This window comes from Lepidochelys kempii, chromosome 2 (assembly GCF_965140265.1).
Source record: "Lepidochelys kempii isolate rLepKem1 chromosome 2, rLepKem1.hap2, whole genome shotgun sequence".
Classification (NCBI taxonomy): domain Eukaryota; kingdom Metazoa; phylum Chordata; order Testudines; family Cheloniidae; genus Lepidochelys; species Lepidochelys kempii.
The window spans coordinates 200,488,480-200,514,098 of record NC_133257.1 but is presented as its reverse complement, the minus strand read 5'-3'; the positions used below and the strand labels follow the sequence as shown (position 1 = coordinate 200,514,098).

The 25,619-nt window shown below is 41.6% G+C and overlaps 1 protein-coding gene across 1 annotated transcript in view; it reads left to right on the top strand.

Annotated features, from left to right (window-relative positions):
* The first annotated feature begins 203 nt into the window (after window positions 1-203).
* Window positions 204-25,619, top strand: part of UBE2E2 (ubiquitin conjugating enzyme E2 E2) — a 343,824-nt gene continuing 318,408 nt past the window's right edge. Inside the window, exons 1-3 of the mRNA XM_073333493.1 lie at window positions 204-394; window positions 6,139-6,327; window positions 16,122-16,172. Of these exons, the coding sequence (XP_073189594.1) occupies window positions 6,152-6,327; window positions 16,122-16,172 (227 nt within the window). The 5' untranslated portion in view covers window positions 204-394; window positions 6,139-6,151. The remainder of the gene's footprint in view (window positions 395-6,138; window positions 6,328-16,121; window positions 16,173-25,619) is intronic.

Sequence of the window (25,619 nt, the reverse complement as noted above, 5' to 3'; positions counted from 1 at the left end):
CAGCTCCCCCACCGCCCACCTCTCGCACCCGATTCACTTTCCTCACCCCAGCGCTCCCACCGGTGTTTCCCTTTAACGCGCGCTCCCGCCAGACCCCTCCACCCCCGCGCCCGCTCGCTTGTCATTTTCTCCTCCCCCTCTGAGAACGTGCGCGCGGGCCCGCTCCTCCCCCGACCCGCGAGGTCCGGGCTCATTGGCTGTCGGGTGCGCGCGCGCGGCGGGGTCGGGTGCGCGCGGCGGCAGCTTCACTTCTCTTCGGGCAGCGGCGGCGGCAGCAGGAGCCGAGGGGGTAGCACGTAGCCCCCACCCCTCGCCTGGCCCGAGCCGGGCCGCCCGCCGCGCCGCGCCCCGCCCGTAGCCTGAGCCGGCACCAGCCCTAGCCCTGCGCCCGCAGGTAACGACTCCCCCTCCCTATTCCCCCCCAGCACCGCCTGCCCCCATCCCCCTGCTGTCTCTGCCCCCCCGCCTCATTCCTCTACCCCCCCCCCCCCAGCACTGCCTGCTGCCCCGTCCCTCTCCCGCCGCACCCCACCCAGGGCATCGCCTGTTCCCTTGTACCCTCCTGCCCCCACACCCATCCCTTTTATCCCCAGCAATACCTGCCCCCATCACCTTACACCCCCCCACATCCAGCTGCCCCCAGCACTGTCTGCCCCTCCAGCATAAAGCTCTCTCCCCCTCTCCCCAACCCCCTGTCCCATTCCTCTACTCTCCTGGCACTGCCTGCCACCCCCACATCCCTCTGCTGATCCCCACTCCATTCCTCTACTTCTCTGGCACTGCCTGCCCCCCAACCTCCTCCTGCCCTCTGCCCAGTTCCTCTTCCTCCACCACTACCTCCCTGCTAGCCCATCTCTCTACCTCCCCTGCTACCCAGCACAACTTGTCCCCCTGCTCCCTTTGGCTCCCCACCCCAGCCCCTTTCTATAGTCCCATCCTTCCTTATGTCCTTGCCACCTCTCCTCAGCCCATCCATCTGCCCCATCCATCCATCCCCAGGTCCCCCAACCATAGCCGCACAGATCCATACATCCTCCCTACCCTCTCTCTGTTCTCCCACCCTTACCATATCTCCTGCCCCATTTATCTGTCCATCGCTGTGTTCCCTAGCCAACTCTGTCTATGCATCTCCATGTCCTCTGCCCCAGCTATATCCATCCCACAGTTCCCCAAACCCCTCATGTCCCCTCTATCACTGCTACCCCATCCACCTGCCCTCTGACATCCCACCACATCTCACTGCAATCGCTCCATCTACCCCCTGTCACCCTCTTCCCCACCATGTCCCGCTGACCTAACCCCATCAATTCCCCTTTTCCACCCACTCCTCCTGCCTCTGTTCCTCTCCCAGGGTCCTAGAAATGCCTCCTCTCCAAATCTTTCTACAATAACACCTGCATCCTCTAGCAATACCTCCTTCACTATCCCCTACAATACTCCCACACACAGGCAAAGGCACTTTCTTTTGCCCCTCTTATTATCCCTATATCCCCACTTCTGTATCTTTTGCTCTCCTCTCCATTGCCCTTCTATCCCCTAGAAATACCCTTCCCTCTCCTTAGTACCTTGTTCTTAAACTCCCCTTATCCTCTCTTTGCACTCATGCACAAACACATAGAGGAGTCAAATAATTTCTTCCCACATTATTTCCTTATCTCCCAGTTCTCACAATTATAACCCCTTGCCCCCAAGGAGTGGGATGGGGAGCACCCCGCCCCCTTCTAGAAATACATAAGGATGGGAATTGGCAAACAGAAGTAAGGAATTCTACCCTATGCAACAGCCCCCTCTTCAGCAGAGAGGGATCTAAACCACCCCACTGCATGATGACAGGAGTAAATTAATCCCTTAGCTCTTTTTGCCCAACCCCCCCATCTCTTCCTCATATGACCCCTATGCCTTCCTTACAATGTCTTCTTCTATCATCCACTGTCACCTATTTCTCACCCCTAATCCTTTTCCTTCCAGCCTCTCTTTCCGCCTTCTCCCTACCCCTTTCCTCCTCCACACAAAGTATCTGGAAAGTGCAGGATAAATGTCATTTTGAAAAGTGTCCGTTTCAGTCTACTGCTGTCTTCTAGTACTGCATAATTATTGCACATTGTGTCTCTATGACATGTGCCTCCCCCTCCCCCTCCAGGCAGCAGGAAAATAGGCAAGGGGGGTGGGTGTGCGCCCATGTGTTTCAGTCTAGAGCTGCTGCTGCAGCAGCTTTTTATTTCTTTCTGGGTCCCTCTCTCAACCATAGACACTGGCCTGGTTGGCTAGAAATCGGACTCCTCCTGTTTTCTCTCCTGTAATGTTCTGATCTTTTCGCCCTTTATGATTTCTAATGAAGATCAAGTGAGGTGTCTGCTCCTGCTGCTGCTTTTCGTGGACCCAGCAGAAAAGTTCAATTTATCTTTGCTTATAGGAATTAAGGCAGCTTTAGAAAGACTTCATCACTGGCTCTGCTGCCCTCAGGACCTATCTGCACATTGCCAGGATCTCTTTCCCTAGTTGCTACTGTTGGTTTGTTTGTGGGTGGGGGGTGGGGAAGCATGCGATAAATGAAAGAAGTAGGTTCTCTTGAACATGTTTGACTTAAAATTTATAGAAGAGGTTTGATACAATGGTCTCCGAAGAATCATGGTGTGTTCAGGGAAATACTTTTAATCCCCCTTCTGTTCCCTCCATCCAGTTCTCTCAGCAAAAGGGCAGCAGAGGGTTTAAATTTTGAATGTGACATAATTTAGCAGTCCAGAGAATTGGACACAGTCTTTCTTTTCTCTTTGCACTGAGACGAGACTTGGGGATATTTGGCTTCAAGAAATATTTTGTGTGTGTGTTTGTGTAACTGCACTAAAATGTTTTCCCACAATGTTATTCCCCTGTTGATTTTTCCACTCTCTTATTGTTCGTTTTTCTTATTTTGGCCACATATTTGAAAGTCTGACTTCACAGACCCTTTTAAATATTCTTTTATCGAGGTTAAATTTAGCTTTCAATCCTTAAATAAAATATAACTTGATTTTTATTTAAATGAAATAAAAGGGAGAGTAAAGAAAATATTTGCCTCTGAGAGTGAAATAAGAAAATAGCCAGACATCAAATGACAGATTTAAACATTTTCGTGTTGTAAAAGCTGGCATTACTTGTTACAATAATTATACATTATGGGCTACTGTTTCTGCATATATCTGTTGGGTAGTAACCTGAACTCATGAAGTGAGTGCAGTAGTTCTTGGATAATAGTAATATTTATAGCAGAATCTTCCACAGCAGACCTTCTGTGGACATAAGCTTCATTAAAAGATGTTGCTGATTTCCCCCTTCCTCCCCCCCAACAGTTTAAAGTATACATATGTTGTGTGGATAATCCTCTCATTCTAAAATTAAATGTTAATGGAAGATCAATATCCAAACTTACAGAGCAAATAAAGAATATCTCAAGTGTTTTAAGGCAATATAAGATTGTTTTACCTCTGAATAGAAACAGAAAATATAACTATATGTAGCTGCAAAGTTAAAATGTGCATTTAATAGTTGTATGCAGTGTAGTTGTAGCAATATTGGTCCCAGGATATTGGCGAGACAAGGTGGGTGAGCTAATTTCTTTTAGCTTGTTTCTCACCAGCAGAAGTTGGTCCAATAAAAGAGATCACTTTGCCCACCTTGTCTCATTTAATAATTGTAACTCAATCTTGAAACTATCAGTATATATAGTAGCTTGTGTTTATTAACTTAAAGCTTTATTTTTCTCCCTTAAGATTTGACAGCTGGGATGTAGATACCTAAAGATTAATCTGTGTAAAATGTGAAATATGGAAAAGACAATGTTATGTCTCTGCTGTGGGAAAAATTTAAGAAATAAAAGAATTGTTTACTGTTAACTATAGAAGTCAAATAATGCATCATTTTCCATTCTTAAATGCACTAACTCTGTACAATATAATCATTTTCATAATAAAAAAAAGAGCTCATACTGATTAAGACTAATCTATTCTAGCTGCCATCATCATCAACTGTGGTTCTCTTTAAGAACTCTGAACCCCACCCCTCCAAACATCACTGTTTTGATAAACAGTCATATAAATTAAGCAAAGGGACTTATTTCATATGAAAGTGATTAGGATTTATTCACATGAATAATCATTTGCAGTATCGGGCCCCCATTGGAGGCCATTATTTAAGTAAAGTATATAATATTTTTGATAAATTTAAGATTTTGGTAATGCTCCTAACTGCAGAAAATTTTTCTTTTCAGTAGGCAACTATCACAATTTTTGGTTCTTTGTTTGCTTTTTTTTTTTCTTTCTTCCAACGCCACCTCAGTGTCACTGAAGTTTTTTCTTCTTTCCACTGCCCTCTTTCCATATATGTATTGGGAATACTGTCTGGGTAGAAGATTTCCATCCTAATGTTCGGTTACAAACTATTAATAAACTTTTAGTTGGTTATATAAGCAAATTATCGCACATTTTACATATTTTTTAGAGCAGGGGTTCTCAAACTTCATTGCAGTGCAGCCCCCTTCTGACAACAGATTACTACATCAATTACTGGAGGGGGGACCGAAGCCTGAGCCTGCCCGAGCTCCACTGCCCTGGGTGGTGGGGGCAAAGTTTGAGGGCTTCAGCCACAGGCGTGGGGAGGTGGCCTGTAACCTGAGCCCTGCCACTCAGGGCTAAAGCCCTCAGGTTTCGGCTCTGGGCGGTGGGGCACAGGCTTCGGCTTTGGCCCTAGCAAGTCTAATGCCAACTCTTGTGACCCCTTTAAAATGGGGTTGGAGTCACTTTGGGGTCCTGACCCACAGTTTGAGAGCTGCTGTTTTAGAGTCAGTCTGGAATCCTGGTTTAGGCTCTTGAGAGAATATTGCAGCATATTATAACTGAGATGTACAGTTTTCTGTAACTGGTGTTCTGCGTATGGTTTCTGTATATGGCTAAAAGGATAAATGAGACACAGTTCACAGACTAAAACAATATTGAACATAAACCTCATTGTGCACTGCAGGTCAGATTCTGATGTTAATTACATCATTACAATTCCACTGAATTCATGTAGGTTGCACAGATGTAACTGAGCAAAAGTTGGCCCTATGTGCTATTAAAGTTGTTTTTAATGAAATATCACAAAGAGAACATAGTGGTGTCACTGAGGTAAAGAAGGACCTTCTAGTATTGCTTCAGGTTTCTAATAGATTCAGTCAGCAATCGTTGCCACCGCATTTGGCAATCTTAGATCTAACCCCTAAGAAAAAGCCTTATTTACAACAGTTAGAGAAGTCATAATATTAACTACAACCATTTTAATTTAAACAGTCTATAGTTGAAGAAATGCAATTATTAAAGTGAAGGAAGAAAAGAAGAATATAGCTAAATATTACAAGTGTGAGAACTAGGCATATAAAATATACTGAGATAATAAAGTTAGACTTCTTGGTGACGAGTGTTCATTGACAGCTTTGTCTGATGTCCTCTGATCACAAACAGGCTTCAGCAGTACAGATTTCCTTGCGTTTCGCCACCAATGTGCTTACTCCCTGGTGTGGGAGTATCATCTCTAGCTATGAAAGATAGGTTAGGCTTAAAAGGACATAGAAATGGAACTTTCTCTATCAAGTGTGCCAACCAAAATGTGAATTCTATGAAGTAGAAACCCATCCACTGGGAGTTGGTTAGCCTAGACTTTTTACCTGTGGGCTAATGAATAGTCTTAAAATAGTAATGACTGCCAGTTACTAACAAAAGGGGCCTGATTTGAACCAGTGTCCTAGAGGTGAAAAACGCTTCATCCCATCACCAATCCCTTGAGCTATCCACTCCATTAACCCTGGATTGATTGTCTTATTCATTTGGTTTTGTTTTCCACTTAACATTTATTCTGGGCATCTCCCTTTAGATATTTTTTTATATATGTAAAAGGGTTTTTCGTATTTTGTTGTATACTTTGTAGTTGATGTAAAATGACTATCTTTTGAGTTACTGTATAGACGTTTGTGGCTAGATTCTTCAATACTGCAGTATAGAGTACAGTATTATGCAAGTAATTTCTTCACCCTGTATATCTCTAGTTAAAAAAAAAAAGCATAGTATTGTTACTAAAGTTATCAGACATTTTAAGAAAAGACTCCTTACTCGTCTTTGTGTTTTTTAGCCCAGAGTCTAAAATGTCCACTGAAGGGCAAAGAGTTGATGATAGCCCAAGTACTAGTGGAGGAAGCTCTGATGGAGATCAACGTGAGGGTGTTCAGCAAGAGCAAGAAAGGGAGCAGGTTCAACCCAAGAAAAAGGAGGGCAAGATCTCCAGCAAAACAGCTGCTAAACTATCAACTAGTGCTAAAAGGTATCCTGCTCTTCGTAGCTTTTTTTTGGATGGGCATCAGCCTAATTCATTTTCTTAATGTAATTACAATATGATTGAATTTGTACATTAGTTCTTTGATTGGGGTTGCAATGTGACCTGTATGCTGCTGCTACTTTTTAAAAAAAAAAAATTATTTTTTGACAGACTCGTTTGTTTTCACATGGGTTTAATATTAGCTTGCATGATAGAAACTGACACTGTTTTATTCTTAGTATAACTTGGACAGTTTTTTGTATTCTTATGAAGTGTGTGTGAGAGAGAGAAACTTGTCAGTGTAACTTAGAGTTAATTAACCATAAACATTTCAGACAAGTCAGTAATTCAGCATGCTAGGAGAGTACTGTAATACCTATCACTACAAGGTACTGCATTTTCTTCTCCCAGATGGTCAAGTCAGAAACGATGGAATGAACAAATGTTTTTGTTTCATTACATTAAACTGTGGTATGTTTTAATTCTGTTTTTGTTTTTTTTTCCCATTCCTGAGAGGAATAGTAGATTTGGCGAATAGCTATTTAAGTGACCCCACTCTGTCACATCAGTCACTGGATCATTGGCATGCATGGATTGTGCAAAGGAAGCCTGCATTAACAGTGTAGCCCTGTCACATCAGCATTACTTTAGGCAGCAATGTTCAAAACCTATTAGAGGGAACCCAAATACAAAACAATTTTAAGAGTTTTTATATAGAACCCAAATGTGCAGACCTAACTCATGCAGAACTCTGAGCCTGATTCTTCACTAATTTACACCAGTCTAAATTAGGAGTTACTGTTGTAAAACTAGTATAAAGGAGAGGAGAATCAGGCCCCCATTGTGTTCATTTAGTGTTTCTTGTAAATATGGTGTGTAAATATTCATAGGCTGCAAATACTAGTGTGTGTACATTTTAATTCATACATTTTTACTTTACCTTTACTTGATAGTATATAATTTATTTGTACCAGCCTCACAGATCTAAACCTCCCTACGTATCCACTCTGGTATCTTCATGAGTCACTCTCCATCCTGCCAGTGATGCCAGTATTGATTACTCATTTTGTCCACTTCCCTGTGTATCTTCAGGCTTTCATTTTATTCAAGGATAATCTTCCTTTATGTAGTCTGTGGCGCCAATGCCCACTTCCCTCCCCGCCTTTCAAAACTTTCCTCAAGGTCCGCTTCTACCATGGTGCTTACAGAAGATTATCTAGCCATTATCAGTTGGCAGAGGATCAGTGGGGATTACTAATATCTAACTTTTTTATATTTTATAACTAAAGGGAGAAGAATGACTGTCAATAACTTAGAACTGTCAAATTGTGCAAATACCTGGTCTTTGTAGTTGCTACTGCTTCTAACCTTGCCTGTGCTCACATATCTCCTATTGTGACATCAACTTGTTGTGTCTTGTAGCCACTTTAGAATAGGGTCTGCATATTCCTGTGTTTGTACAGAGCCCAGCACAATGATACCATGATTCCGGCTGGGGCCTGTGGATACTACTGTATTAAAAAATTAATGATATGTCAGAAGTTGCGCTATTATTCTTGGTTTTGTATCTTCAAAGCTTAGAGCTCTTATTAACATGCATTTAGCAGTGATAAAATTACTTAAACCTTTTAAAATTTAATCATATCTGCTTGTGGTTTCTGCTGAAACTAATTATTCCAATTGCAGACAGATATGTTTGCCAATCAGACTGTAAAACAGCAGTTTTACATGTATAGTAATATTAAAAAAAAATTATGAATCTGAAAGTTGAAATGTTTTCCAAGAACTATGCTTCTTAAAATTGTTTGGATATGTTTAAATAAATGTATAGTTTAATAATTCTGTCAAGTAGTAAGAGACTTATTTAGATGTTAGTCTTATCAACATTGGTAACTTCAGAGTCACTTCAGTTAAAGTTGTTTCTACTTTCTTATCCAAACCCCATTTTCAGGGGCTTGTAACTCCACTTATGAATTATTTAGGCTGAAAATTTAATATACAAGTTCTTAGCTTGATAAGGTGGCTGTTTGAAACATATGTGAAAATCAGTTGGAATGTTTTAAGAATATGGGGAAGAAAGTAAACTCCAATAGGGTTCTGTTGCCTTTTTATTTACCGCTTGGAATAAAAATAAATTTTAAAGGTACTTACCTCTCAATATGAGATTTTAAGACAAACACCTTAGAGCAGTGGTTTTCAAACTTTTTTTTCTGGGGACCCAGTTGAAGAAAATCGGTGGTGCCCGCAGCCAACGAAGCTGGGGATGAGGGGTTTGGCGTGTGGGAGGGGCTCGGGTGGGGAAGAGGGTTGGGATGTGGCTGTGAGGGCTGCGTAGTGGGGCCGGGAATGAGGGTTCATGGTGTGGGAGGGGATTCTGGGCTGGGGCAGGGGGTTGGGGTTCAGGAGGGGGTCAGGGCTCTGGGCTTGGGGTGCAGGCTCTGGGGTGGGGCTGGGGATGAGGGGTTTGGGGTGCAGGAGAGGCTCTGGGTTTGGGGGGTCTCAGGGCTGGGGCATGGGGTTGCAGTGCAGGAGGGGGTTGGGTGTGGGAGGGGGTCAGGGCTCTGGGGTGGGGGTGCAGGCTTCAGGATGGGGCCAGGGATGAAGAGTTTGGGGGCTCTGGGTTTTGGGGGGGTCTCAGGGCAGTGGCAGGGGATTGGAGTGCAGGGTTGGGGCACTGACTTACCTCTGGTGGCTCCCGGTCAGCGGTGGTGCCGGGGTGCAGAGGCAGGCTTCCCACCTGTCCTCGCACCATGGACTGCTGTGCCCCGGAAGCAGCCAGCAGCAGGTCCGGCTCCTAGGCAGAGGCATGCAAGCAGCTCATGCCTGCAGGCATCCCCTGCCCCCATTGGCTCCCCACACCCATTGGCCGGTTCCCAGCCAATGTTTTGGGTGGGGCAGCACATGGAGCACTGTGGCCCCACTGCTGCCCGCTTCCAGGGCACAGCTCAGTGTTGGAACAGGTATACACTAGCCTGCATTAGCTGGGCAGCACCGCCAACAGTACTTTTAATGCCCCGGTCGACAGTGCTGACCAGAGATGCTCGAGTCCCTGCGTGCTGAGCAAGGTGACCCAGTGCCTTACATGCTGCGACCCAGTACTGGGTCGCGACCTGAACTTTGAAAAACACTGCCTTACAGTGTGTTTTTGTAAACACAACTTAATAGGACTACTTGCAGGATTAGAGGTATAGCAGTTCACTTGAAATGTTCACCTCTTCAAAAATAATAGTGAGTTTTACCAGTTGATTGTGAAGAAAGACTGCACAAATATTTTGCGGAAACCAATTTCTGCTCCGTTACATACATGTAACCCCACTGAATCCAGTTGTTACTCCAAAATCCCAATAATGTTTGCATAATGGAGGACAGAATTTCATCCAGTAACTGTTTTTAATAACTCTAAAATAATTCAGGAATCAACACAATTGAAATAGTAGAATAATTTAAAGCATCCAGCTTTTACATGCATTATAGTTATTAGACAGCACTGGAAAACTAATACAACCTTGGAGTTTAGTCTTATTCCAAGTGCTAAATTATAGTCTACAGACTGCAGGCTTCATTCTGATCTCAGTTTGGTAGCCATGTATTGTCACACACTTGAAAAATCTGTTCATGCACGTGGAAGTGTAGTAGCAATCTTATTTTAGATACGTTATCCTGAGTAATTACCCTGTGTATCTCAGATTAGAATTAAAATCTAAAGAATTGTAATACGAATTTTCTTGTGGTTATAAATTTGACTCTAAAATTTTACTTATAAAGGTCACTTCAGCAATATTAGTTTTATATAAATCAATAGAAGGAAATGTTCAATTACGTGTGAAATGTGCTCCAAGGTGTTCTATAATATATATACTCTGTAGGGTGCTATCTCAGCAATTTAATGCTCCCTAAAATGGCTTGATTTTGAGGGAAGTGTGAAGCATTTTGTGCTTCCCTGTATTCCTGAGTTTTGTAGTTTGTATAGCATTATCGATGTTCTTTTAATTTAGTTTTTGGTGGTTAATTTTATTGCAAATGTTGCAGTCATAGGATGCTCATCTTACTTCGATGAGTTTTCTTCTGTCGTCATTTTGTGTTGACTTGTATTTCTGTTTTTCCTTCTTTCTCTCTTTTCTCCTCACCCCAATTTAGTGGGTTTCTTTGTGTGGTTCCAGTAGAAGAGTGATAAGTTAGGGATATATGGGTCAGCTGATAAGGCATCTTAAGATGCCCAGAAACCATAGCTATTAGTGTGATAGAAGTACCTGGATAGAACAGAGTTTTATTTCAAGTAGCCTTTTGCCTCCTTAGACCGAATGTTAACCAGTAACTAAGGCCTGATTTTGTTTAAAAAAATATAGGCTTTCTGCTTTTCGCATCAGTGGAAGTACTGATTTAGATGGCATCAAAAAGGCAGAATGCTATTGCGACCTTTCATATTGCTGTGTCCCTCAATGTGAATACTTCTAGTGTTAGTTGCTACACAGGTAATAGCTTACAGTAAATGTCATATTGTGTACCATTCCTTCGATTTGCCTTACTCAAGGTGTGTCACCTTAAATAGTAACCTTACTTACCTAACGTGTCAAGATTGAAAAACTCACTGCATATCATAATTACAGTTCAGACCTGAAATTGAGTTGCTGTCCTTAAAAAGAGAGGCATCTTATATCTTAAATAGCAAATCTTAGCACGACCTTTGGATTGAGACAAGTGTATCCGTTCTTGGTTAGCATAATAGCTTAACAGATAAAAATATTATTCTGCTGGGCTCTTGAGGTTGCTAGTTTAAAACCTGTCATTTTGTCTTTGGTCTGCAAATTTTTGTGTTGAACTGTGAATTTATGAAACTGAGTTATGTAGCCTTTTGCTCCTGGAAAGATATTAAAACATTAGGAACATAAACTAAGTCATGGATATCTTGTTTGTTGAAATACAACCATAGAGAAGTGGGCTATCCATAACCTTTCTAAATAACAGAGAGGGGTGCCATAATAGAATAGTATTTTAAATAAATTTGGCAACAAATATTGTACTTGACAAGCCACAAGTGACCGACAAAATACTGAAAAAGGAAAACAACTCATGACTTTTTTTAAAGTTGGCATTTATAAGTGTGCCTAATATATTCTGTTCTCCTTAAACTGTTGTTCTTAGTTCAATTTCCAAGGACCCTGTTCTGTCACAACTTTTGAAAGAGTGAAATACATAATAGGGTTTGCCCTGTTTTAAAATGTGGTCTAAATTTTCTCCAGTCTGGGTTTTTGGGTTGCCTAATGTTTATGTGAAGGGAGGCACAAAGCCCAGAAAAATGGAAGCAACAAAATGAGTTTCTAGGAAAAGTGACTGCATGCCAATAAATAGTAAGACCTGAGTGCCTCTAGAGTATTCAGTCCTCAATCTTTTCCTCATAAAAATGCTACAGAGTCCTTACTTTACAAGTGACAGCAAGCAATCTTGCTAGTCTTACAGCAGTAGTTCCCCACAGCCTCATATTTATTAATAATATTTGATGGCACTTTTCATTTTGAAAAAGCTTGTCCTAGATTAGCTGATCCTTTCAGGGTAGATAAGTATTTTCCCCCATCTGTAAAATGGGGGAGCATGGAGAGAGAGGTTGAATTGTCTAAGACCATAAAAGGAGCATCAGTGTGACATTTGCAAATTGAGTGTTCCTGGTGCCCAGTCCTGGATTCTGACTATTGGAGCATGCTTCTCTCTCACCAGTCAAGTAGTAACATAATAGTACTAATTTCATTTTTTATTCTATAGGCTGGCATTGCTAAATATAAATACATTTGGGCAGAAAATCTGTTGGCAACAAAATCCATGGGGATAGTTGCCAAAGGGGAGGAAGGAAACCATGTGGTTTCTGAGGGATCCTTCAGAGGCTTGAGCAATCTGTGTGTTGGTTCCTGTGCCTCTCTGCTGTCTCTGGATTATCCACTACACGCCCAGGTGGTATAGCTCCACTGAAGCCATGCTACTAGGGTTCCCCACCATTGAAGGGTCCCTGCAGAATAGATTATACCGCTAGAGTCTGTATATCCTTTACTAACTCCCTGGGATTTTTCCTGAACAAGGAATTGTGTGTCTCCCCTTCATTGCCTGTTTGTGAAAGGCGCTCACCAGGGAGACGGTCAGCAGGGCAGTGGCAGCACTGTCACGGCTGGTGTTTAGCAAAGGAGATCTACATGGAGAAGACAGTCGGTATAGGGACTCTTGGGACACGATCTGCTCATTTACATGCAATTTCAACAATAAAATACAAATGCAGTCGGTATTCATGTTTCAACCACTTGCTACAGTAACCCATGTTCAGGACTTAAATACAAAGTGGCATGCAGTTTTATTTTTGTGGCTAGAGGTGCATGGTACTATGACTTCTTCCCTCCACCTCATCCCTAATGAAATTCTTGCTTCTGCTTATCGTCTAGGGGCCAGAAAAAGCAAAACAAATAGCAGTTAATACAATTATGGACAAATATTCCTGTGTATATCCTACTGCATCTTTTAAAGAATCAGATCTATCTACATCAACCTGAAGACCCTAATCATTGTACTAGGGCCTGATATGAGGTGAGGGCAGGAGAGACATCCACAACTTCCCCTCTCCCTTCTGGAAAGAAGGGAGAGGAGTTTAGATGTGGAAGGATACTGAAAATGGAAGACTTGTGGTTTAGGACATGGGGCAATGTCCGTTCTCATTCTCTTCTTGATGTTTCATGCTCCTTATGATATGATGAAGTGTCAGCTGCTGTATATATGTGTTCAAAGTGAGGCTCTAGCCCAAGGGTGGGCAAACTACGGCCTGCCAGCCGTTTTAATCTGGCCCTTGAGCTCCCGCTGAGGAGTGGTGTCTGGGGCTTGCCCCACTCTGGTGCTCCAGCAGGATCAGGGGCTGCTCCATATAGCTCCCAGAAGCAACAGCATGGCCCCCCTCCATCTCCTACGCGTAAGAGCAGCCAGGGTGCTCCACTCTGCATGTTGTCCCTGCCCCAAGTGCTGCCCCCGCAGCTCCTGGTGGCCAAGAATTGTGGCCAATGGGAGCTGCGTGAGTGGGCCTTTGGACAGGGCAGCGTGCAGAACCGCCTGGCCGCACCTCCGCATAGGAGTCAGAAAGGACATGCTGCTGCTTCTGGGAGCTGCTTGAGGTAAGCGCTGCCAGGAGCATGCACTCTGAGCCTCCCCTCATGCCCCAACTCCCTACCCCACCACTGATCCCCCTCCTGCTTTCCAAAACCCTTAATCGCAGCCTGGAGCACTCTCCTACACCCCAAATCTCTCCTCCCCACCCCAGAGTCTGCAGCCCCAGCCCTGATCCCTTTCCCACCCTCCGAAGCCCTCTGTCCCAGCCCAGAGCACCCTCCTGCACCCCCAGCCCAGAGCCTCCTTCCACACTCTGAACTCCTCATTTCTGGCCCCACCCCAGAGCTCGCACCCTCAGCCAGAGCCCTGACCCCCTCCCACACCTCAACCCCAATTTTGTGAGGGTTCATGACCTGCCATACAATTTCTATTCTTAGATGTGGCCCTCGGGCCAAAAAATAGTCGTCGTTCATCTCCCCGCCCCCCCTCCCCCCGCAGTGTAGTCCCAGAAGTGGTGCATTTTCAGAACCATTCTGTACAACTTGCCAGAGAGAAAAATCCATAGACCACAAAACTGAAAGAGATTTCTATGTTCCTTAAGTGTTCACATGATCTAAATGAGGGAATTTCCCATTTTGCTTAAAAAATTTGCATTTTATATAATTTTTGAACTGGAAAAAGGATATTTTAAATATGGAACTTTTTTTGAGGGGATAAAGGTAAAACAAGTACACTTAAAGGTGGGGGGAAGAAGGGGAGAGATGTCCGGCAAATACTTTTTTAAAAAAAATGGTAGTGTTTGGTATGTTGAGCCACTTAAACTTGTCATATTTTCTTTTTTTTAGTGGATATTTTTAGCATTTCTCGAATTACCTTTTCCCAAATATCAGTTAAGAAAAATTAATTCGTGGTTTTTCATTGAGATACCTTCTACTGAAATATACAATATAGTGAAGTATTTACCTTCTCTAGCAGTTGGAATCATCAAACATATTTAATTTCTCTCCCTGTGCAGAAGTATCTTGTAAATTTCCCCCCAACCTCATACACACACATGTGTGCACATCTTCCCCAAGGTATGAGACTAGGACTAATATAGGAGGTAGCATTTTATTTTTGGCTGGTTCGTTTACTTTCTTAGGCTACAAACAAACGAATCACAAAATGCATTCTTAATGGAACAAGGGGAGTATTGATAGTGGTTTTGGCCCAGTTTTAAAAAGGTATTTAGTCATTGCTGTGCTGAGCGTTGCCTAACTGTTTTAGAAATCTCAATCTCATTTTCAAAAGGGATATAGACACTGACTGTTGATGGAATTTAGACTCGTGTAGTTTGAAAATGAGATTTATGCTACTAAAGCTCCTAGGAGTTGTGGTGATGAGTGCACCAATGCCTAAATACCTTTAAGAATCTGGGGCTTTGAGATTATCTTCCACATCCAGGACTGCATTTAGACCTTAATATTATGTTTAGAATTAAGATAAATTGCTTATTTTTATCTTAAGTGCTCTAATATACCTGAATGTTTGCCTTGGGGAAATCGGTTTCTTTACTCATGCTTGTTATAAACCACCACCACACATTCTACACACAAGATACACATGTGTCTTAGGCCACGCTTGAGCTCTGTCGCTAAGATTTAGCATGTATCCTGGGGAAAGGTAATTTGGCCACTCTAATTTTCTTCATTGAGGTGATAAAAGCAATGGATACCTGCTTCTTTAGCCCAGATCTCTCGAAGGGGGGGAGAGCATTCAGCAATTTTGAATTATTCCTTTTTTCCCCTTGATGCTGCAGAAAACTCTCCAGGATGTGGTGTGAACGCCTTTGTCGTCAGGTTTTGGATGGATGTGACTAGGTTTACAGGGTGTGTGGTCTGGAGAGCCTCTATGGATGGCATGCTGCCCTGCCAGATCTATAGGAATTTTCTTACATAAACTGGTGGTGATTCCTAAACTGATGTGTAAACTCCTGCTTTATGCTTTTAAATTCCTTTGGGGGAAGAGGGATGGTTTGGCCCAGCACAGGTGGGGAGGATGAGGAAATCTAATGCCATAGAGGATAGCTGTGCAATGGTTCTGGGACATGACATATGGGTCTAGCCCTCCCTACGATGTGCCGAGATGTGTGGAATTCTCACAATTCTTGGGTTATCTGAGTCTCTTTTCAGAGATGCTGGGTACTCAAACATATGAAAATCAGCCTATGAAGTCTGTATCTTTCAACCCTTAATTTTTCAAAATATGGTCAGTTTTTTCAGTGTATGCATTGCCTTACCATAATAGGCCTGTCCACAGGAGGACATAATCTGGCTCTTTCATGAGGCTGGTACATGCGGCATCCTTCCTGACAAAACACTGGTAATAATTTTTAAATAAGATGTACGAGCCGAGTCTGACTAGATTGTGTGCCACACGCAAAAAAGTGTTTATGAACATTTGGTTGGGTTCAAACATATAAAAGGCCAACAGGACTGGGTGAACTTAAAATTGAAAACTTAAAAAAACCCAAAAAATAAAAATAAGACATTGCAGCCTGAATTTGTCAAATATTTTGTTAAGCAGTTTCATGAAACTTTGACATCAACTTTCAATTACAGATGAGAACTAACTATATATTGTAGTATTAACTACAGTAGATATTTTTCATAAAGTTGGAGGAAATCCATTTAAGAAAGTGTTGTCTTTATACTTCTGTATATAACTTCTGTTTCTTTTTTCTTAAGAATTCAGAAAGAACTTGCAGAAATTACATTAGACCCTCCTCCAAACTGTAGGTAAGTTTACATGGATTTTATTAATTTGAAATGCATATGGAAATTACATAGAGGACCAGAGGTAATTTTTCAGTTTTTCCTTGGAGGTGAATACTTAGTTTAATGATTTTTGACATAAAGGACATAAATACCGTTGTTTGTAGATGCAAATGTTTGTTATCACTTAAATGATAGTGGTGGTGATCAGGAGAAGTTTGTTAAAAATACAGCACTAATGAAATGTAGGCAAAGTTATTAGCTATAGGATATAAGTCAGATCAGTAGCATTTTGTTTATAATCCTGGAAAATATCTTTTTGGTGACAGTTATTAGTGTGACTCTTTTCCTTACAAATTGATAACTTTGAGAAAAATGTTAAGTACAGACATTGCAGATCTTGATCTTTTTGTCTGGCCATTGGTTATGACATTCAGAGGAAATTTAATGAAGTGGAGTTGGCTATCAAAAATTTTTTATGACTTTATGCTTTGCCTTTCTGTCAGTTATGTTTGTTTATAGTGAGTTAAAACTTGCTTTAAAATTAGTACTGATGTAGGCAAAGAAAACTCTGTTACCTTGTAGCTCACATTTTGTGAAGTAGTTTTCAGATGGCTGCCCCAGAATTCTTATCTGGCAGCTTGACATATTGGTCATATTGGAATTATGCCAGAGTTGTGCAGCAGTACATAAAGGAGCCCCTGCAATAGTACCTCTTGCAATGGGAAGTTAAACTAAATGCAGATGAATAGTTCTAATCCAATTCTGCCAACTGATTTCCAGCATTGCATGGGGAAAGGTCCATTCTATCGTGTTGTAAAAAGAAAGTTTGAGAGAAGTAGCTGATGGCATGCAGTTTTTATAATGAATCCCAGTACATTTCAATATCAAATTAACTAAGGAACTGGTAGTAAAAATGACAGTCGGCTTTATTGTTTTGGTCGCTTGACAAAAGTATATGTGTAAGAAAATGTTATAAGAAGATTTGATATAGTTGTGCTGGATCTCAGGATGTAATTCAGGTAGTTACATATGAAAGCACTGTGCAGGGAAGTGGGCTTGCAATAATAGTGTTAAAAGAGTATTTCACTCAATTAGGATGAACATTGCTTTGCTAGATAAAACGTTTTAATAACTAAGCTGTTCTTGCACGCTTATGACTGTGAGTCTTCAGTCACATCAAAGCTGTTTCAAATGGCAGGCCTTTACTTAGGTGTTGATGACTGATGCTTATTAGTGGGCTGATTTGCTGAGGTAAATATAAAATTCCAGTCTGTACAAAAATGCATAAATGAAGAAAGAACTTTGAACTGAATCTAAAAGTCTGCAGTTTTTACAACAGACACCTTTTTTTTAGTTTTCTGAATCCTTTCTCTTATAACAAAGCAATCATTTTAGTATACTAGGTACTGCTATATATAATATTTTTTTAAAGCAAGTGTAAAGTCATCCCTAATGCGCTTAGTGGAAACCTCTTTTAGCAACTCGTACAGAAAATGTGTGAACTGGGGATTTACTGTTTTCTGAATTTGTTGGACTAATGACAAAGTATCATTGCCTCCATCATGTATTGGATTTCAATCTGTCTTGCAAAATGAAAGAACTTAGTGTCTGGTCCTTCAATGTAGTTTTTGAGATAGCATTATTTCATGTTGTGATCTTGATAGATAATCATTTAGTAACAATACTATTGGCAAATGTATTTTTATAGTCCATAAGAAATCTCTTCATTTAGTTTTATGCAGTGGTGACATAGTCTAGTGTTTTTTTCTTAAACTTTACTTATTTTCTATTATATTTAAACATTATGAAATCAATATACCAACCAGGGATGATTCCTCAATATGACGGAAGAAAGATAAGTTGTAATAGAGTATTTCTTATCCTAAAGTACTTGATTTCTTGCAGAAACTCAGCTCATTCTTACAGAACATGTGCTAAAGATAAATATTGAATAGGATATAGATATCAATTTTCCTCCAAATAGGTCTCAGAAGGTTTCTTAAATAAACTGTTTGTACGAATTATGGCTCCAGTCCACATGCAGGTACACTCCCATTGATTTTTCAATGGGAATTTTACATACACACAAGGCAAGATTGGGCCATAGATGTGTGTACAAATCTGTTCTTATTTTTTCTAATACCCCCCTTCACACGCCCCCTGATTCAAATGCAGCCAGGTGTGAAGTGACACTTGTCAATTGCTTAACAAGGCATGAGAGCCATATCAAATAGCTTTGGATCACAAAGTGTAGAATACTTTATCCAGCTGAAAATATAGTGATACATTAGGCTAAAATTACCTGAATTGGAATTTGGCTAGTATCTGTGGGGAATAGGACAGCCCTATTTATATGTGAAATGCCATGGGATCTTTGGTTGACCACAGATAGTCAGGACCTTGATTTTTATGTCACATCCAAAGACCCTCCAGTACAGTAGTACCCTTTTATGCTATGGTAGGGTAGAGTCTCAGTATTAATTCAGAAGGAGGAGCAGTACCACCCAAATTGCTAAGACTACTTCGTTATTTGTAAGCCTAAACTTATTTAAACTTACTTAGTACTTATATAGCATATTTGTGAAAATCTGCTTGTTTTAAAGAAACATGTTACTGACATATATATGTGCCTGGATAATTAGCAGACAATCACTGTGGCAACTTGAAACATTTCTTTCAAAAACTGAAATGTAGTCAGTAGTTTTGTGCATATGAAAATCTGAGACCAATAGGAGCTAGTGATTTCAGATAGCTTTGAGTCACAGAAGTACAGAAAATTGCTTTCAAAATTGAAATTCCACAGTATATAGACTACTGTGGCCTTTGGCTATTTTAGCAACAAGAAATTTAAAATGAGTTATTTTGTGTGATTACTGCCTGTGAGCACTTACAAATTTAAAATTTTATTAGATTTTTTTACATGGAATGATGTTATGGTGTGATCTACCCAGCAGTCCTTACCCAGGGCAAAAGTTCTTTTTATGTTGGTGAGAACTGTGCTGGTGAGAACATGGATATAGATAAGCTTTTGCATATACACATTAGACAAATAAGCAATGGATTTCAGAGATCCTGTAAAGGTGGATTTAGGAGTATACGAAACCTAAGTTCCGTGCTTTAGTAGGTATTAGTGTATTCTGTATTCAGTGGGCTTTGGTTCAGTCGTAGGGAAAGAATCCCACTCACAGTAATAAACTTTGGATCATGCCCTACGTGTGTGTAATATACCAAATGTCATGGGTAGTAGCAGAAGCCAAGTTGGAGGGGTTGCGGGGAGGGGAAAGTGTGCCATTACCATTTACAAAGAACAGTACCTCATGAAGAATCTGGTGTATTGCCTTGTCAATACCAACAACTAAAAGTTTCTTTTGGGCCCTTGATCATTGTGCAGACTGCATTACTATCAAGGCAAGTTACTGTAAGTAGAACAGAGAGAATATGGATCTCTGTATTTTAGAGGCCTAAACACTTTTAAGATTGCATTAAAAGGTTTTAATACTTAAAAAAAAAAAAAGGCAAAGGTGGGGGTGGAGGGTGTATCTCAACAATTAGGCTATATTTTTTCCCCAAAGATATATCTTAATTGCTGGTGATGCTGCCTGCAATAGATATTGTAACAAGCTAGGGAAGTGCTCAAACTTCTCATACGTTAAATTTAAGATTGTTTTACTATACAACATATATATAGATAAATAAAAATGAAATCCTACCTTCTCTAATTTTTACATAGTTTGGACCTTCTCTTAGTAGGATAGTGTCTCATGGAACATCTCTTACCTATTCCTGATCATGTAGACCACCTCCCTCTCCACCTGGCAATAGAATAACATCTCTGTGGCAAGTACAGCCGTTGCTTACATGGAAAAGTAATATTAGGAAAGTATTGTATTTTTAGCCTTTTTCCATTTGAATTTAGTAACTGGAAACAAGGAGGAGCCATCCAGCACAGTCACGAGCTGACTCTCTGTGGACCACAGTTTGGGAACCAGTGCTCAACAATTTCCCATTTAAATCGGTTCAGTATCCCTTAATTTTCCCCACTCTGCAGTGACCCCTTATGACAACTGTGCTTGTGCATGTCACAATCCCTTCATTTTCCTATACATTTTGTCTCCTGTCCTTTTTCTGTTTTCCCTTGTCATCATTTTTTAAGCTTTCCAGTATTTTATGGGCTGTGCTTTAAACTAACTTGCTATGCAGCCTACTGGATAAATGCTTTCTATTTCAAAACAATTGAGTTAAAACCCTAAATGTGTACTTATTAAAATGTATATCTACTTTAAACCTTCATAGATTCCAAGGCCAGAGGGGACCATTATGATTATCTAGTCTGACCTCTTGTATAATACGTCATAGAACTTCCCCAAAATAATTCGAGTGCACATGGTTTAGAAAAATATCCAGTCTTGACTGAAAAATTGTCAGTGATGGAGAGTCCACTAGGACTCTTACTAAATTGTTCCAGTGATTACTTACTCACCTGTTAAGTTTATGCCTTATTTCCAGTTTGAATTTGTCTAGCTTCCAGCTGTTGGACGGTTATACATTTCTTTGCTAGCTTGAAGAACCCATTATTAAATATTTGTTCCCTGTGTAGATACTTATAGACTGTAATCAAGTCACCCCCCAACCTTCTTTTTGTTTAATCTAAATAGATTGAGATCTTTGAGTCAGCACTATAAGGCATATTTGGTAATCCTTTCATTGTTCTCATGGCTGTTCTCTGAACCCTCTCCAATTTATCCACAGCCTTCTTGAATTGTGGTCGCCAGAACTAGACATTGTATTCCAGCAGCAGTTATACCAGTGCCAAGAATAGAGATAAATTAACTTTTCTGCTCCTACTCAAGTTTCCCGTTTATGCATCTCAGGATCTTGTTAGCTCTTTTGTTCACAGTGTCATATTGGGAGCCCATGTTCAACTGATTATCAACCACTGCCCCCAAATCTTTTTCAGAGTCACTGCTTCCCAGGTTAGAGTCTCCAATTGTGTAAGTATGGCCTAGATTCTTTGTTCCTAGATATTTACATTTAGCCCTATTGAAATGCATATTGTTGGCTTGTGACCAGTTTACCAAGTGATCTAGATCGCTCTGAATCAATGACCTCTTTGTTATTTACCATTTCCCCCAGTTTTGTCATCTGCAAAAGTTATCAGTGATCTATTTTTCATAAACCCATGTTGATTTATATTAATTACATTACCCTCTTTTAGTTCTTTATTAATCAGGTCCCATTATTTTTCCTGGGATCGATGTCAGGCATACAGGCCTGTAATTATCTTGGTCATCCTGTTCACTCATTTTAAAAAATGGCACAATATTAGCTTTCTTCCAGTCTTCTGGAACTTCCTGAGTGTTCCAAGACTTGAAAATCAACATTAATGGTCCAGCAAGCTCCTCATCCAGCACTTTAAAACTCTTAGTTGAAAGTTGTCTGGACTTGCTGATTTTAAAAATGGTCTAACTTCAGTAGCTTCAGTTTAACATGGAATCATAGAATATCAGGGTTGGAAGGGACCTCAGGAGGTCATCTAGTCCGACCCCTTGCTCAAAGCAGGACCAATCCCCAACTAAATCATCCCAGCCAGGGCTTTGTCAAGCCTGACCTTAAAAATTCCTAAGGAAGGAGATTCCACCACCTCCCTAGGTAACGCATTCCAGTGTTTCACCACCCTCCTTGTGAAAAAGTTTTTCCTAATATCCAACCTAAACCTCCCCCACTGCAACTTGAGACCATTACTCCTCATTCTATCATCAGCTACCACTGAGAATAGTCTAGATCCATCCTCTTTGGAACCCCCTTTCAGGTAGTTGAAAGCAGCTATCAAATCCCCCCTCATTCTTCTATTCCGCAGACTAAACAATCCCATTCCCTCAGCCTCTCCTCATAGTCATGTGTTCCAGTCCCCTAATCATTTTTGTTGCCCTCCGCTGGACTCTTTCCAATTTTTCCACTTCCTTTTTGTAGTGTGGGGCCCAAAACTGGACACAGTACTCCAGATGAGGCCTCACCAATGTCGAATAGAGCGGAACGATCACGTCCCTCGATCTGCTGGCAATACCCCTTCTTATACATCCCAAAATGCCATTGGCCTTCTTGGCAACAAGGGCACACTGTTGACTCATATCCAGCTTCTCGTCCACTGTAACCCCTGGGTCCTTTTCTGCAGAACTGCTGCCGAGCCATTCGGTCCCTAGTCTGTAGCAGTGCATGGGATGCTTCCGTCCGGACTCTGCACTTGTCCTTGTTGAACCTCATCAGATTTCTTTTGGCCCAGTCCTCTAATTTGTGTAGGTCCCTCTGTATCCTATCCCTACCCTCCAGCATCATATCTACCTCTCCTCCCAGTTTAGTGTCATCTGCAAACTTGCTGAGGGTGCAATCCCCACCATCCTCGAGATCATTTATGAAGATATTGAACAAAACCAGCCCCAGGACTGACCCGTGGGACACTCCACTTGATACCAGCTGCCAACTAGACATGGAGCCATTGATCACTACCCGTTGAGCCTGACAATCTAGCCAACTTTCTATTCACCTTATAGTCCATTCTACCAGCCCATACTACTTTAACTTGCTGGCAAGAATACTGTGGGAGACAGTGTCAAAAGCTTTGCTAAAGTCAAGGAACAACATGTCCACCGCTTTCCCCTCATCCACAGAGCCAGTTAACTCATCATAGAAGGCAATTAGATTAGTCAGGCATGACTTGCCCTTGGTGAATCCATGCTGACTGTTCCTGATCACTTTCCTCTAAGTGCTTCAGAACTGATTCCTTGAGGACCTGCTCCATGATTTTTCCAGGGACTGAGGTGAGGCTGACTGGCCTGTAGTTCCCAGGATTCTCCTTCTTCCCTTTTTAAAAGATGGGCACTACATTAGCCTTTTTCCAGTCGTCCGGGACTTCCCCCGATTGCCATGAGTTGTCAAAGATAATGGCCAATGGCTCTGCAATCACACCCGCCAACTCCTTTAGCGCTCTTGGATGCAGGGCATCCAGCCCCATGGACTTGTGCTTGTCCAGCTTTTCTAAATAGTCCCGAACCACTTCTTTCTCGACAGAGGGCTGGTCACCTCCTCCCCATGCTGTGCTGGCCAGCCTTGTTCGTGAAGACAGAGGCAAAAAAAGCATTGAGTACATTAGCTTTTTCCACATCCTCTGTCACTAGGTTGCCTCCCTCGTTCAGTAAGGGGCCCACACTTTTTCCTTGACTTTCTTCTTGTTGCTAACATACCTGAAGAAACCCTTCTTGTTACTCGTAACATCTCTTGCTAGCTGCAGCTCCAGGTGTGATTTGGCCTTCCTGATTTCACTTCTGCATGCCTGAGCAATATTTTATACTCCTTCCTGGTCATTTGTCCAATCTTCCACTTCTTGTAAGCTTCTTTTTTGTGTTTAAGATCAGCAAGGATTTCACTGTTAAGCCAAGCTGGTCACCTGCCATATTTACTATTCTTTCTACACATCGGGATGGTTTGTCCCTGTAACATCAATAAGGATTCTTTAAAATACAGCCAGCTCTCTTCTGGACTCCTTTCCTCCTCATGTTGTTCTCCCAGGGGATCCTGCCCATCAGTTCCCTGAGGGAGTCTGCTTTTCTGAAATCCAGGGTCCGTATTCTGCTGCTCTCCTTTCTTCCCTTTGTCGGAATCCTGAACTCTACCATCTCGTGGTCACTGCCTCCCAGGTTCCCATCCACTTTAGCTTCCCCTACTAATTCTTCCCTGTTCGTGAGCAGCAGGTCAAGAGCAGCTCTGCCCCTAGTTGGTTCCTCCAGCACTTGCACCAGGAAATTGTCCCCTACACTTTCCAAAAACTTCCTGGATTGTCTGTGCATCACTGTATTGCTCTCCCAGCAGATATCAGGGTGATTGAAGTCTCCTATGAGAACCAGGGCCTGCGATCTAGTAACTTCCGTGAGTTGCCGGAAGAAAGCTTCGTCCACCTCATCCCTCTGGTCCGGTGGTCTATAGCAGACTCCCACCACGAAATCACCCTTGTTGCTCATGCTTCTAAACTTAATCCAGAGACACTCAGGTTTTTCTGCAGTTTCATACTTGAGCTCTGAGCAGTCATATTGCTCCCTTACATACAATGCAACTCCCCCACCTTTTCTGCCCTGCCTGTCCTTCCTGAACAGTTTATATCCATCCATGACAGTACTCCAGTCATGTGAGTTATCCCACCAAGTCTCTGTTATTCCAATCACATCATAATTCCGTGACTGTGCCAGGGGCTTCCAGTTCTCCCTGCTTGTTTCCCAGGCTTCTTGCATTTGTGTATAGGCACTTGAGATAAGACACTGATCGTCCCTCTTTCCCAGTATGAGGCAGGACCCCTGCCCTCTCGCACGCTCCTGCTCGTGCTTTGTCCCGGTATCCCACTTCCCCGCTTACCTCAAGGCTTTGGTCTCCTTCCCCCGGTGAACCTAGTTTTAAAGCCCTTTAGCGATACTGGTAGAATCACCATAATCTGAGACTATCACATCTGTATTTGGAGAAAGAACAAAAAAAGATTTTTGGCTACTTCTGCCTCGTCTGCATTATTATTGATAGGTCTACCATTTCCATCTAGTAATGGACCGGTACAGTTGTCAGGATTCTTTTTGTTCATAATATATTTTTAAAAACTTTGTCCTTAATTCTGCTAGCCATAGATTTCTACTTGCATGCCTTGGTTTCCCTTAATAATTTTTTACAATTAAATTTCTGATTTAATATTCATTATTATCAATTCCCCCTTCCTTCCATTTGTTAAATATTGTTTTCTATAGCTAGCTTCCCTTCACTTCTAAACCAGGTCAGTTTTCTAACCAGCACAATTGCTTTCTCAATTGTGGCTTTTTTGGGCATCTAGTAAGGAGTTCTTTAATGATTCGCATTATCATTTTTTTTTTCTGACTAAATTCTTCCTCCCATCTGATTTGACTCATACTTGCTGTCTGCTTTGTGAAATTGGCCATGTTAAAGCTCCAAATATATGTTGCTGGTCTGCACATTGTACATACTGTTTGTGCATTATAAAATGTGATCATGTTGTGATCACTTGTACTTAAGCTGCCTTTTAATTTTTCGTTCTGTGATCAATTCTTCTTCATTAGACTTTTTCTTAAGACTTCCTTTATGTTGGTTGCAATGTTTTTTGAGTTGGGAAATTGTCATCTATAATGTTTAGAAATTCCAAGTGTTTTAATGTTGGCAGCGTGAGACCTCCAGTATGTCACTCAAATTGAAATCCCTGTGTTAACACAGCTTCCCTTTCCTCCCCCACCGTCCCCCCCCTAATGACAGGTTTTAGAGTAGCAGCCTTGTTAGTCTGTATCCGCAAAAAGAAAAGGAGTACTTGTGGCACCTTAAAGACTAACAAATTTGTTAGTCTCTAAGGTGCCACAGGTACTCCTTTTCTCCCCCCCCCATGAGTGTGAATTGTGACACTATATGTATGTGTGTGCATTTTTTGTTACT